This window comes from Oncorhynchus tshawytscha, linkage group LG06 (genome assembly GCF_018296145.1).
Source record: "Oncorhynchus tshawytscha isolate Ot180627B linkage group LG06, Otsh_v2.0, whole genome shotgun sequence".
Classification (NCBI taxonomy): Eukaryota; Metazoa; Chordata; class Actinopteri; order Salmoniformes; family Salmonidae; genus Oncorhynchus; species Oncorhynchus tshawytscha.
The window spans coordinates 40,399,120-40,412,227 of record NC_056434.1 but is presented as its reverse complement, the minus strand read 5'-3'; the positions used below and the strand labels follow the sequence as shown (position 1 = coordinate 40,412,227).

The window sequence follows — 13,108 nt, the reverse complement described above, 5'->3', positions numbered from 1 at the left end:
TTAGTACAAGGTCGCATTTACTAGGGCACACCTTAGCAAAACGGAAAACAACATTCCTTGTTGGACAAGTCCATGTCGTCCCACCCTGTTTCAGTCTATTTCTTTTCCTGTCTGATGCCTAATGAACATGACTAAGGACTTCTGCTTAGAAAGTGCTTCGGACAACACGTTTGTTTGACTCTTCTCCCTCTGCCACTTTGTCCCTGTCCTGTTAGAATGACCTGGAGCAGGTGCTGCGTCAGATCGGGGACAAGGACCAGAAGATCCAGAACCTGGAGGCCCTGCTGCAGAAGACCAAGGACAGCGTGAGTCAGCTGGAGGCCGAGAGGGAGGACCTGGTGGCCAAGATCCAGGCCGGGGAGGGAGAGACGGCTGTGCTCAACCAGCTTCAGGAGAAGAACCACACACTACAGACGCAGGTAGGGCTGGGCGGTAAACCGTATTTGACTATATATGGTATTGATGCACGGACCGGTTTGGATATTTACTTTACCTCACATAACATTATTTCAATATTTGGTTTGTTAAATGTAATATTCATGTCATAACTGAGTGATGAAACAAAACAAAAAAAGGGTGTCAATCTTCTGTTCTTAACGCCAGTAAGAAACTAACAGTAGAGAACTGCTAATGTGCTAGCAAAATCAGCACAATGCCCCTTGTGGCGAAAGTAAGAACTGCCATTGAATCCATAAAAAAGTACTACTTATTTTTGGCTGAACAGTATAAAACAATCAGCAGAAAGAATGGATCATGCACTACTCATGAAGCGTATTTAGAACATTTAAAAAAAAAGAGAGATAAATATCGTAATATGATCATTTGGCCATATCGCTCAGCCCTAGACGCAGGTACAAGCAAGACCCACGTGCCCACATGCACAGACAGACGTGTACACGCACACAAAACAGAGCACACATGTAATGCAGTACGGTGATCCGTAGAAGTGTGTTGTTCAATTCATGTGCATAGGTGTATATCTATCCAGTGTAGATACGTATAGATTCCATGTGGATTACTGTTGCAGTGCTATTTGGGTTGTTAATTAGATTCATTCCGACATTTCTTAATTTCTTTAAACTTTTTGGATTATGTGTGATGTTTTGTATTACTGCACTGTTGGAGCTAGAAAACACAAGCATTTCACTGCACCTGCGATTACGTCTGCAAATCTGTGTACCGAACCAATAAACTTTGATTTGCTTTGAGGTAGTGTTAACCACAGTAAAAACATACAGTGGCCTAATCATGATCTGAGAAACAACTAATTGTCTTGCTGTCTTTCTGTTTTGGGGGCTATAGGTCACACACCTGACAGACAAACTGAAGAACCAATCGGAGAGCCACAAGCAGGCCCAGGACAACCTCCACAAGCAGGTGCAGGAGCAGAAGACCCTTCTGCGGGCGGCACAGGACCAAGCCCAGGCTGTGGAGACCTCTATAAAGGAAGTGAACACCCAGCTGACCGAGAGCAGGGAGAAGGTGGCCCAACTGGACACACAGGTAGGGTGAATGGACTGATGGATGGATAAATATTCTACCTCCCTCTTTACCCTTGACTGGAGAGAGACACAGACAGAAGTGGCCGAGCTGGGGGTTGAACCCCCGTCGCCAGACGGTCATGTGAAAGAGTGTTAACCACTCAACCATAGCGTTAAGAGCGTTTATCACTCAGCCAGATTCTGGCACTGAAAAGTTGTGTTGTTGTTTCCCCAGTTGAAGGCTAAGATCGAGATGCTGCTGTCGGCCGAGGCAGCCAAGGCAACCCAGAGAGTAGACCTGGAGAACCACCTGGATACAGCCCAGCATGCACTGCAGGACAAGCAGCAGGTCAGCCATAGTTTCTATGTCTGAGGTCAGCTCACTCATAGTACTGCAGGCTGAGATGGGTGACGTCAGCAGAATAGACTCATACTAGATGAACATCTGATCTACCACCATACTCCATACTCCTTAGGCCAGCTAGTTAGCGCGGTGAGGGCTAATCGTGTTTCATTCGGTGACGTCACTCGCTCTAAGACCTTGAAGTAGTTATTTCCCTTGCTCTGCAAGGGCCGCGGCTTTTGTGGAGCGATAAGTATCAATTCTTCAAGGGTGCCCAGGTAGGGGTGAGGAGAGAGACGGAAGAAATACTGTTACACTAGGCCCCATTCCAATTCTTTAAAAGTAAATCCTTCCTTCCTTCCTTGAAGTAATCACTGATTAGACAGGACAGGGGAATGTCATGTGGTGGAGCCCTTGTGTTCTCCTGTCCAATCATGTCTAGTCAATGATTACTTCAATGAAAGAAGGATGCGCTTTTAGAGAATTTGAATGGGGCCCACAGTAACCTCATCTCTTCTGTCCTTATAGGAGCTGAGTAAGAGCCTGGCGTGTGTGGAGGAGCAGGGCCGGAGGCTGCAGGCGAGACAGGAGCAGTGTGGCCAGCTGGAGGCCAGTCTGAAGGAGGTCAAAGACGAACTACTGATCTCAGAACAGCGCTTAGAGCAGCTGGAGATGCGGGCCAAGGTCAGTTAAATGCACGCACGCACTCACACACACATTCGATTTTTGTTTATTACGATATGAAGGGGTTTAGCTCATACACACATCTTGGAATCAGGGTTGTAGTAGAAAGTCACTGTGAGGGCACTGAATTGTCTGTGTTTGTGTGTGTGTGTGTTCTTTGTGCGTGTATGACAGAAAGCGGAGGCGGAGGGGGTGGAGCTGCGTGCTGACAGGAAGCAGGCCCAGCAGGAATTGCAGAAGCTCCAGAAGCAGGGGTCGGAGGTCAAGGGAAAGCTGAAGGAGCTGGGTTGCCTATTGGAGACTGAGAAGTCTGGGTGAGAACTTACTGCACCTTCTTTATGCTGTCACAGTCAGGTTACCATGCCAATGGACACAACAGGGTCAAAGTTCATTCGGAAAGAATTCAGACCCCTTCATTTTCCCCCACATTTTGTCACGTTACAGCCTTATTCTAAACTGGATAAAAAATGAAATCCTCATCAATCTACACACAATACCCCATAATGACAAAGCGAAAACAGGTTTTTAGAAAGTTTTGCGTATTAAAAATAAAAAACGGATACCTTATTTACATAAGTATTCAGACCCTTTGCTATGAGACTCAAAATTGAGCTCGGGTGCGTCCTGTTTCCATTGATCATCCTTGAGATGTTTCTACAATTTGATTGGAGTCCACCTGTGGTACATTCAATTTATTGGAAATTATTTGGAAAGGCACACACCTGTCTATATAAGGTCCCACAGTTGACATTGTCAGAGCAAAAACAAGCCATGAGGTTCAAGGAATTGTCCGTAGAGCTCCGAGACAGTATTGTGTCGAGGCACAGATCTGGGGAAGGGCACCAAAAAAGGTCTGCAGCATTGAAGGTCCCCAAGAACACAGTGGCCTCCATCTTTCTTAAATGGATTAAGTTTGGAACCACCAAGACTCTTCCTAGAGCTGGCCGCCCGGCCAAACTGAGCAAATGGGGGCAGAAGGGCCATGGTCAGGGAGGTGACCAAAAACCTGATGGTCATGCTGACAGAGCTCTAGAGTTCCTCTGTGGAGATGGGAGAACCTTTCAGAAGGACAACCATCTCTGCAGCACTCCACCATTCATGCCCTTATGGTAGAGTGGCCAGACGGAAGCCACTCCTCAGTAAAGGGCATATGACAGCCCACTTGGAATTTGCCAAAAGGCACCTAAAGGACTCTCATACCATGAGAAACAAGATTCACTGGTCTGATAAAACCAAGATTGAACTCTTTGGCCTGAATGCCAAGCGTCACATCTGGAGGAAACCTGACACCATCCCAACGGTGAAGCATGGTGGTGGCAGCATCATGCTGTGAGGATGTTTTTCAGCGGCAGGGACTGGGAGACTAGTCGGGATAGAGGTAAAGATGAACAGAGCAAAGTACAGAGAGATCCTTGATGAAAACCTGCTCCAGAGCACTCAGGACCTTAGACTGGGGTGAAGGTTCAACTTCCAACAGGACAACGACCCTAAGCACACAGCCAAGACAACGCAGGTGTGGCTTCGGGACAAGTCTCTGAAAGTCCCTGAGTGGCCCAGCCAGAGCCCGGACTTGAACCCGATCGAACATCTCGGGAGAGACCTGAAAATAGCTGTTCGGCAACACTCCCATCCAACCTGACAGAGTTTGAGAGGATCTGCAGAGAAGAATAGGAGAAACTCCCCAAATACAGGTGTGCCAAGCTTGTAGCGTCATACCCAAGAAGACTTGAGGCAGTAATTGCTGCCAAAGGTGCTTCAACAAAGTACTGAGTAAAGGGTCTGAATACTTATGTAAATGTGATATTTCAGTTAATTTTTTTATACATTTGTTAACATTTCTAAAGCTGTTTTTGCTTTGAGTAGATTGATGAGGGGGGAAAACATTTGAATCAATTTTAGAATAAGGCTGTAAGGTAACAAAATGTGGGAAAGGTAAAGGGGTCTGAATACTTTTAGAAACTCTTTTCGAACTGCACTGAATCATCTCCCGACGACAAGGAAAATGACCGTTGCAGCAGCAGTCTATAGACAGTCCACCTGTGTATAAATTAAACGTGGTTCTGGCCATCGACTATATACCAAGCTTATTTCCTTATTGTTAGTCATTGTACCACATCCAGTACTCTTTGTGACCGGTCTCTGCTTCTCTCAGAGCTGCTGCGTTACAGGTGGAGCTGAAGAGAAAATCCTCCTCCCTGAGTGACACGCGACAGCAGCTGGAGCAATGTGAGCAGGAGAAGACCTCCCTCCAGGCCAACTTGGACAAGCTAGCCCAGGAGGGGCAGGCGCAGAAGGCAGAGCTGGACAGGAAAGCCCAGGGTTTGGCCAGAGAGCTCCAGACGGCCCAGCAGGAGAAGGAGGCCCAGGGGAAAGAGCTGGTGGCGGTCAAGGATGGCCTGGCTAAGGCCTCCAAAGCCATGAAGGACAGCCAGATCCAGCTGGACAAGGAGAGGAAGAGCAGCAAGGCAGTTCTGGAGGAGAAGGTGGGTTTAATGTGGTGTAGCGTGGTAGACCTCCATGTGGAAGGCACAGACGGCAATGTGAAGGAGTCAGGAAGCTACTTGGGCCCATATTCATAAAGTGTTAGAGTGGGAATGCTAATATACCGTCGGATCAGTTTTGCCTTTTTAGATCATAATGAATAAGATTACATGACCGGATCCGAGATCCACACTCCTATTTTTTAAGGGCCCTTTTCTTATAGAATTGTATTTGTCAGTGTTATCAGCAGAAGTCTCTTAGACTCTAGGCCAAATCCAACATTAAATATATCTGTGTTAACGTGAAAATGTCTTGAATGTGTTCCTGTTTTAGGAGAAGTCCCATGAGAAGGCCAGGCGAGAGCTGCTTAAGGCCACAGAGGCCACCACCAAGGAGATGGCAGAGGTCAAAGGGCAGCTGGATAAGATCAGAGAGGTAAGAAGCCCATAGGCATGACTACATGGTCCCATTCATTTTGCACCTGAGCTTGTCCAATAGGAAACCCTTCATTTTTGTTTCAGTTGCAAAATGTTTTGCTATGGTGTGCCCTAATTAACACGACCCAGATACCTATTGTCCATGCTCTCACAATGGGTTCTATTTTGTGTCTGCCTTTGCAGGTAGAAAAAGGGCTGAATATGCAGCTGACTGCGTTAACAGAGCAACACACCAAGACCCAGGAGGCCCTGAAAGAGAAGGAGAAGGGGGTGCAGCAGCTACAGGCACAGCTGACGACAGCCCAGGGGTCCTTCAGCCAGGAAAAGAAGAAGCTGGAAAGCCAAGTGACCGAGCTGCAAGGATCACATGCCAAGAAGGTAAGATGACATGCATGCATGCACATACACACACACACACACACACACACACACACACTTAATTCCATGTATTTTCCATGTTTTGGACTAAATGTGTGTTCCAGGCTGAGGAGGAGGGTCATCTGAGGGAACAGGTGTCAGGCCTCGGCCAGGATTTGAGCTCTGAGAGGACCAGGACCACGGAGCTGCAGGAGGTTCTAGAGCAGAGTCAGCAAGGCCTGGTCAAGCTGCAGTCTGACTACTATGGCAAGGAGTCAGAGTTGTCATCTCTCAGACAGGACCTCAAGGTGGGTGGGAGACCATGCAAGCATAGAAATATCCTTACTCGAACGGGAATCCACATTCAATTATATTTCAATGGAGGTAGGTTGGGGTCAGTGGGAGTTAAACAGGAAGAGTCATTGTGTGAGAAGAAAATATGTGAGAAGACAAAGGCAGTTAAGAGGAATCAATGGAGATATCAAAGACCGTGTCAGACCGCATGTACATATTGATCATGATCTGACGTGTCTGGCTAATGGTCTACCAGGACACCGTAGGTGTAGGATCATATAAATCAAAGCCTTTTTGACATAATGCTAATCTAATTTGAAAGTGTGGTATGCTCATAAACCTGTCGAGTGTGTGTGTGTGTGTGTGTGACCCGTGTTTTCTGTGTGTATGTACTGTATGTGACCCATGCCTGTGTATACTCTCTGTCTAGTCGTCTGAGGAGAGGCTGACCCTGTCCCAGGAGGAGTTATCTGCTAACCGGATCCAGCTGACTGGTCTGGAGGGGCAGGTGCAGGCGGTAAAGGCTGCCAGGGCCTCCCTGGAGCAGGAGCTGGCTAAACGGGACCAGAAGCTTGGCCAGCAGGAGACGGCCCTCAAAGAGTTGCAGAAACAACAGGTTGATTGATTTTATTCGCACACAGTACATGCAGACCCAGGGTCCTGCTCCAAGGTTCCCCTGTCCTTATAATCATATTGGTTATGAGATCCAGGAGGGAACACATTATTGTTTCACTTGGGGGTATCCCATTTAGTTTTGTGTAATGAATCTCTTGTTATAATTGTTGTACATCTAATTCCAACCCATAGCCAGAACTAGGGTTGCAAAGCTACCGGTAATTTAGGTCATTATCAGAGACTGTCACTCTATCATCATTTTGGTAATTTATACTTTAACAACTTTTAAAATGTACTCATATATAGTATTCATTTTTTATATTGGTGTCTGTATTGTCCATGAGTTTCTGGTAGATACAGTTGGGCAAAAAAGTATTTAGTCAGCCACCAATTGTGCAAGTTCTCCCACTTAAAAATATGAGAGAGGCCTGTAATTTTCATCATAGGTACACTTCAACTAAGACACACAAAATGAGAAAAAGAAATCCAGAAAATCACATTGTAGGATTTTTAATGACTTTATTTGCAAATTATGGAGGAAAATAAGTATTTGGTCAATAACAAAAGTTTATATCAATACTTTGTTATATACCCTTTGTTGGCAATGACAGAGGTCAAACATTTTCTGTAAGTCGTCACAGGGTTTTCACACACTGTTGCTGGTATTTTGGCCCATTCCTCCATGCAGATCTCCTCTAGAACAGTAATGTTTTGGGGCTGTTGCTGGGCAACACGGACTTTCAACTCCCTCCAAAGATTTTCTATGGGGTTGAGATCTGGAGACTGGCTAGGCCACTCCAGGACCTTGAAATGCTTCTTACGAAGCCACTCCTTCGTTGCCCGGGTGGTGTGTTTGGGATCATTGTCATGCTGAAAGACCCAGCCACGTTTCATCTTCAATACCCTTGCTGATGGAAGGAGGTTTTCACTCAAAATCTCACGATACATGGCCCCATTCATTCTTTCCTTTACACGGATCAGTCGTCCTGGTCCGTTTGCAGAAAAACAGCCCCAAAGCATGATGTTTCCACTCCCATGCTTCACAGTAGGTATGGTGTTCTTTGGATGCAACTCAGCATTCTTTGTCCTCCAAACACAACGAGTTGAGTTTTTACCAAAAAGTTATATTTTGGTTTCATCTGACCATATGACATTCTCCCAATCATCTTCTGGATCATCCAAATGCTCTCTAGCAAACTTCAGACGGGCCTGGACATGTACTGGCTTAAGCAGGGGGACACGTCTGGCACTGCAGGATTTGAGTCCCTGGCGGCGTAGTGTGTTACTGATGGTAGGCTTTGTTACCAGCTCTCTGCAGGTCATTCACTAGGTCCCCCCGTGTGGTTCTGGGATTTTTGCTCACCGTTCTTGTGATCATTTTGACCCCACGGGGTGAGATCTTGCGTGGAGCCCCAGATCGAGAGAGATTAGTGGTCTTGTATGTCTTCCATTTCCTAATAATTGCTCCCACAGTTGATTTCTTCAAACCAAGCTGCTTTCCTATTGCAGATTCAGTCTTCCCAGCCTGGTGCAGGTCTACAATTTTGTTTCTGGTGTCCTTCGACAGCTCTTTGGTCTTGGCCATAGTGGAGTTTGGAGTGTGACTGTTTGAGGTTGTGGACAGGTGCCTTTTATACTGATAACAAGTTCAAACAGGTGCCATTAATACAGGTAGCTAGTGGAGGACAGATGAACCTCTTAAAGAAGAAGTTACAGGTTTGTGAGAGCCAGAAATCTTGCTTGTTTGTATGTGGCCAAATACTTATTTTCCACCATAATTTGCAAATAAATTCATTAAAAATCCTACAATGTGATTTTCTGGATTTTCTTTCTCATTTTGTCTGTCATAGTTGAAGTGTACCTATGATGAAAATTACAGGCCTCTCTCATCTTTTTAAGTGGGAGAACTTGCACAATTGGTGGCTGACTAAATACTTTTTTGCCCCACTGTAGGATCATGTTTTAAAGCTTGCCATGCCATTTTTTAAATTTTAAAATCATATGTAATTCTTTCATATTTTACATGTGATAAGGCCAGAGAGCGGGCCAGAGATGATTTCAGACACCTGTGATAATCTGAAGTACCCAAAGGGGAATAAAATCCTTGAAAGATACCAACATTCTGTTCGTTTAAACTTAGAAACTTTTCAGTAATATACCTTCCCTTTGCAACCCTAGTCACAGCATCATGTTTTGGGGACTTTGATCAATCTCTGATGCCATCCCACCCCCTCCCCCACTTAGGGTATGACGCAGGAGGAGCTGCAGAAGGAGAGGAGCAGAGCAGAGGAGCTGAGCCAGACTAAGGCTGCCCTGGAGAAGAACACAACCAGACTGGGCTCTGAGCTGAAGGCACTCGGGGAGAGGAGTAACAAGGTGAGGCCCTCCTTAGGATGATGCATTTATTAATCCCTTATTTTGCTTTACGGAGTGGTCCTCGATCTGGGATCATTGAACAGGTCACAGGTATAGTCACTCCATTGAGTGAAATGGGGAGGGGTTGATTCTGAATTGAGCCAACTGAATACCATATCAACCCCTATTCTCCAGGTACTCCTATAGATCTAAGATGATTGGATAGGTGTTAGCAAAATCGCCACAATTCCACCTGACCTCTGAGGAGAAGCTGGAACTGCTATCATATTGCTTATACAAGTGGTCCCCAACCAGGGGTACTTGGCCTATCCATAAGGGGTACTCATGAGACCATAGGTCTACTGCTAAAATGCACATCCGTGGGTACTTCAGGGGTACTCGGGGGAGAGCAAAATTCAGTTGGTGGTACAGTAACCAAAAAAGGTTGGTTACCTCTGGCTTACACCTATCCATTTCACCCTATCCCCCCCAGGAGTTGATAGAGCTGCGGGAAGCCAAGCAACTGTTGATCCAGCAGAAGCTGGAGGTGCAGGGCCGGGTGGAAGAGGTGCAGGCAGCCCTGGAGCAGGAGAAGACCCTGCACCAGGCCACCAGAGACAGTGTTACCCAGAGAGAGGAGAAGCTACGGGCAGAGACCCAGGAGATCCAGGCCCAGCTGGTACGCTGAGTCGCTCACCAACCTAATAATTCAGACTTTTTCCACATTGTGTTACGTTACAGCCTTATTCTAAAATGAATTAAATCGTTTTTCTCCCCCTAAATCTACAAACAATGTCCCATAATGACAAAGCAAAAACAGGTAAAAAATATATATATAATTCAAAAGAACTACAACTACACTGAAATATCACATTTACATAAGTATTCAGACCCTTTACTCAGTGCTTTGTTGAAGCAGCTTTTGCAGCGATTACAGCCTTGAGTCTTCTTGGGTATGAAACTACAAGCTTGGCACACCTGTATTTGGGGAGTTTCTCCATTCTTCTCTGTAGATCCTCTCAAGCTCTGTCAGGTTGGATGGGAGTGTTGCTGCACAGCTATTTTCAGGTCTCTCCAGAGATGTTCGATCTGGTTCAAGTCCGGGCTCTGGCTGGGCCACTCAGGGACTTTCAGAGACCTGTCCCGAAGCCACTCCTGTGTTGTGTGCTTAGGGTCGTTGTCCTGTTGGAAGGTGAAACTTGGACCCAGTCTAAGGTCCTGAGTGCTGTGGAGTAGGTTTTCATCAAGGATCTCTCTGTACTTTGCTCCGTTCAACTTTCCCTCTATCCTGACTAGTCTCCTAGTCCCTGCCGTTGAAAATCATCCCCACAGCATGATGCTGCCACCACCATGCTTCACTGTAGGGATGGTGCCAGGTTTCCTCCAGACGTGACACTTGGCATTCAGGCCAAAGAGTTGGTTTCATCAGACCAGAGAATCTGGTTTCTCATGGTCTGAGAGTCCTTTAGATGCCTTTTGTAAAACTCCAAGCGGCTGTCATGTGCCTTTTACTGAGGTGTGGCTTCCGTCTGGCCGCTCTACCATAAAGGCCTGATTGGTGGAGTGCTGCAGAGATGTTGTCCTTCTGGAAGGTTCTCCCATCTCCACAGACGAACTCTGGAGCTCTGTCAGAGTGACCATCGGGTAATGGTCACCTCCCTGACCAAGGCCCTTCTCCACAGATTGCTCATTTTGGCTGGGCGGCCAGCTCTAGGAAGAGTCTTGGTGGTTCCAAACTTCTTCCATTTAAGAATGATGGAGGCCACTGTGTTCTTGGGGACCATCAATGCTGCAGATTTTTTTTGGTACCCTTACCCAGATCTGTGCCTCAACACACAACCTTCAACACACAACACACAACCCTGTCCGTACCGGAGCGGATTGGAAAATTCATTTGACCTCATGGTTTGGTTTTTACTCTGACTTGCAATGTCAACTGTGGGACCTTTTATATAGACAGGTGTGTGCCTTTCCAAATCATGTCCAATCAATTGAATTTACAACAGGTGGTAAATCAAGTTGTAGAAACATCTCAAAGATCTCAATGGAAACAGGATGCACCTGAGCTCAACTTCGAGTCTCATAGCAAAGGGTCTGAATGCATATCTAACTAAAGTATTTGTTTGACATTTTTAATACATTTGCAAAAATATCAACAACAAAAAATAATCTTTGTCATTATTGGGTATTGTGTGTAGATTGATGAGCAAAAAAATAATTGAATCAAATTTAGAATAAGGCTGTAAGGTAACAATGTGGGAAAAGTGAAGGGGTCTGAATACTTTCTGAATGCACTGTACATGTGATGATTGACATTTTAATGCTATTTGCTGGTGGAAATGTATCATATGTACAGTCTCTCTACTAACAGAAAACACACACCAGCCCTTAGTGCTTTTACGTGCTGTGTTTCACTGTGTGATGGTGTCTTTTAGGTATCGTCACTCAGATGTGTTGTAGAGCTCCTGTAGGTGTGGCTTTTCTCCTCTAGACTTCTAAATACCCTGTTCTACCTCTCTCGCCTCCCCAGGCGTCAGAGCGTAATGCTCATGAGGGGCAGGCGAAGCGGGGAGAGGAGGCGGAGGCGCGGCTGGGCCTGCAGGTGACGGCGCTCAACGAGAACGTGGCCACGCTGAAGAGGGAGTGGCAGGGGAGTCAGCGGCACTGCGGCGAGCTGGAGAAGCAGACAGATGAACTGCGGGGCGAGATCGCCGTGCTGGAGGCCACCGTGCAGAACAACCAGGACGAGAGGCGCGCGCTGCTGGAGAGGTGAGAGAGAGGGTAGTGGGTGTGAAGTTGTCTCCAGAATGACTGTGTGGTGTGTTTATACCAGAAACTACCTTGAAGCAGGAAATCGCCTAGATCTACCCTTGTGGGTGTCTTCGAAACAAAAGGGCAAGTTGGCTGGGTTTTATTACGTTTATTTAACTAGACAAGTCCGTTAAGAACAAATTCTTATTTCGAATGGCGGCCTGGGTGACAGTGGGTTTAACTGCCTTGTTCAGGGGCAGAACGACAGATTTTTACCTTGTCAGCTCGGGGATTCGATCCAGCAACCTTTCGGTTACCGGCCCAACACTCTAACCTACTAGGCTACCTGACACCTTGCAGGATAGGCTAATTGATTTCCGGTAGATTGACTGCTAGAAGTCGTGCTGTCATTATAACCTCCCTGTGATGCAGTAGAAGTTGCTTTGGAGGTGACTAGTGCTTTGATTTATTTTCTCTCGCTCTCCCTCTTTCCCCTTTTTCTCTCCTCCTATGGTAGCTTTTAGCCTTCAATCATTTTGACTCTGTTATGGCTGTGTTTCAGGTGTGTGAAGGGTGAGGGGGAGATGGAGAAACTGCAGGCCAAAGTAGTGGAGATGAGGAGGAAACTGGATGATACGACAGCCGCCATGCAGGAGCTGGGCAGAGAAAACCAGTCACTACAGGTAACAGTACAAGATACGTAACACCACGTTACGCACCTATTAGGACTTCAGATGCCTCGTTCTTTATGACCTGTAGCTGAACTCTGTCTTTATTAAGCACAATACGGAGTCCACATCCATGGAGTCCAATGACCAATCATTACGTAATTGTATTCATCTCATTTAATAGGCTGTTATCGAGTTATGGATGACACAATAGACTCTGCGGCTTCGAACTCTGTAGGACGAATAGCTCGTCAATAGAGCTGTGTGTGTTGGGAGTGTGCATGCGTGTTAGTGGAGCTTGTTTTCATGCTGTGTGTATGCAGGTGCTCTTACCCCTCTCCTTGTCCCCGTCTGTAGATAAAGCAGTCACAGTCTCTGACCAGGAAGTGGGCAGAGGACCACGAGGTACAGAACTGCATGGACTGTGGGAAGGGCTTCTCTCTCGCCATTAGGAAGGTGAGTTGTATTACACGGCGGTCTGTTCATTTGGGTTGTGTTCATTAGGGCAGATATTTTTGCAACAGGAATGTTTAGCAACAAAGTATTCATGTTTCTTATTGGACAAGTTCAGGTAGTACCTCCCTGTTTCAGTTCATTTTCTTCTGTTTGCTGCCTTATGAACACGACCATTGTAAATGTTGG

The 13,108-nt window shown here is 46.3% G+C and overlaps 1 protein-coding gene across 2 annotated transcripts in view; it reads left to right on the top strand.

The window, feature by feature from the left end:
- Window positions 1-13,108, top strand: part of eea1 (early endosome antigen 1) — a 42,402-nt gene that overhangs the window by 27,002 nt on the left and 2,292 nt on the right. For both annotated transcript variants that reach the window (XM_024398882.2, XM_042323249.1), the window contains 15 exons: window positions 216-419; window positions 1,303-1,503; window positions 1,717-1,830; window positions 2,353-2,508; window positions 2,683-2,822; window positions 4,661-4,991; window positions 5,323-5,424; window positions 5,610-5,804; window positions 5,909-6,091; window positions 6,508-6,693; window positions 8,937-9,068; window positions 9,541-9,726; window positions 11,578-11,816; window positions 12,361-12,481; window positions 12,824-12,922. In XM_024398882.2, the coding sequence (XP_024254650.2) occupies window positions 216-419; window positions 1,303-1,503; window positions 1,717-1,830; window positions 2,353-2,508; window positions 2,683-2,822; window positions 4,661-4,991; window positions 5,323-5,424; window positions 5,610-5,804; window positions 5,909-6,091; window positions 6,508-6,693; window positions 8,937-9,068; window positions 9,541-9,726; window positions 11,578-11,816; window positions 12,361-12,481; window positions 12,824-12,922 (2,589 nt within the window). The remainder of the gene's footprint in view (window positions 1-215; window positions 420-1,302; window positions 1,504-1,716; window positions 1,831-2,352; window positions 2,509-2,682; window positions 2,823-4,660; window positions 4,992-5,322; window positions 5,425-5,609; window positions 5,805-5,908; window positions 6,092-6,507; window positions 6,694-8,936; window positions 9,069-9,540; window positions 9,727-11,577; window positions 11,817-12,360; window positions 12,482-12,823; window positions 12,923-13,108) is intronic.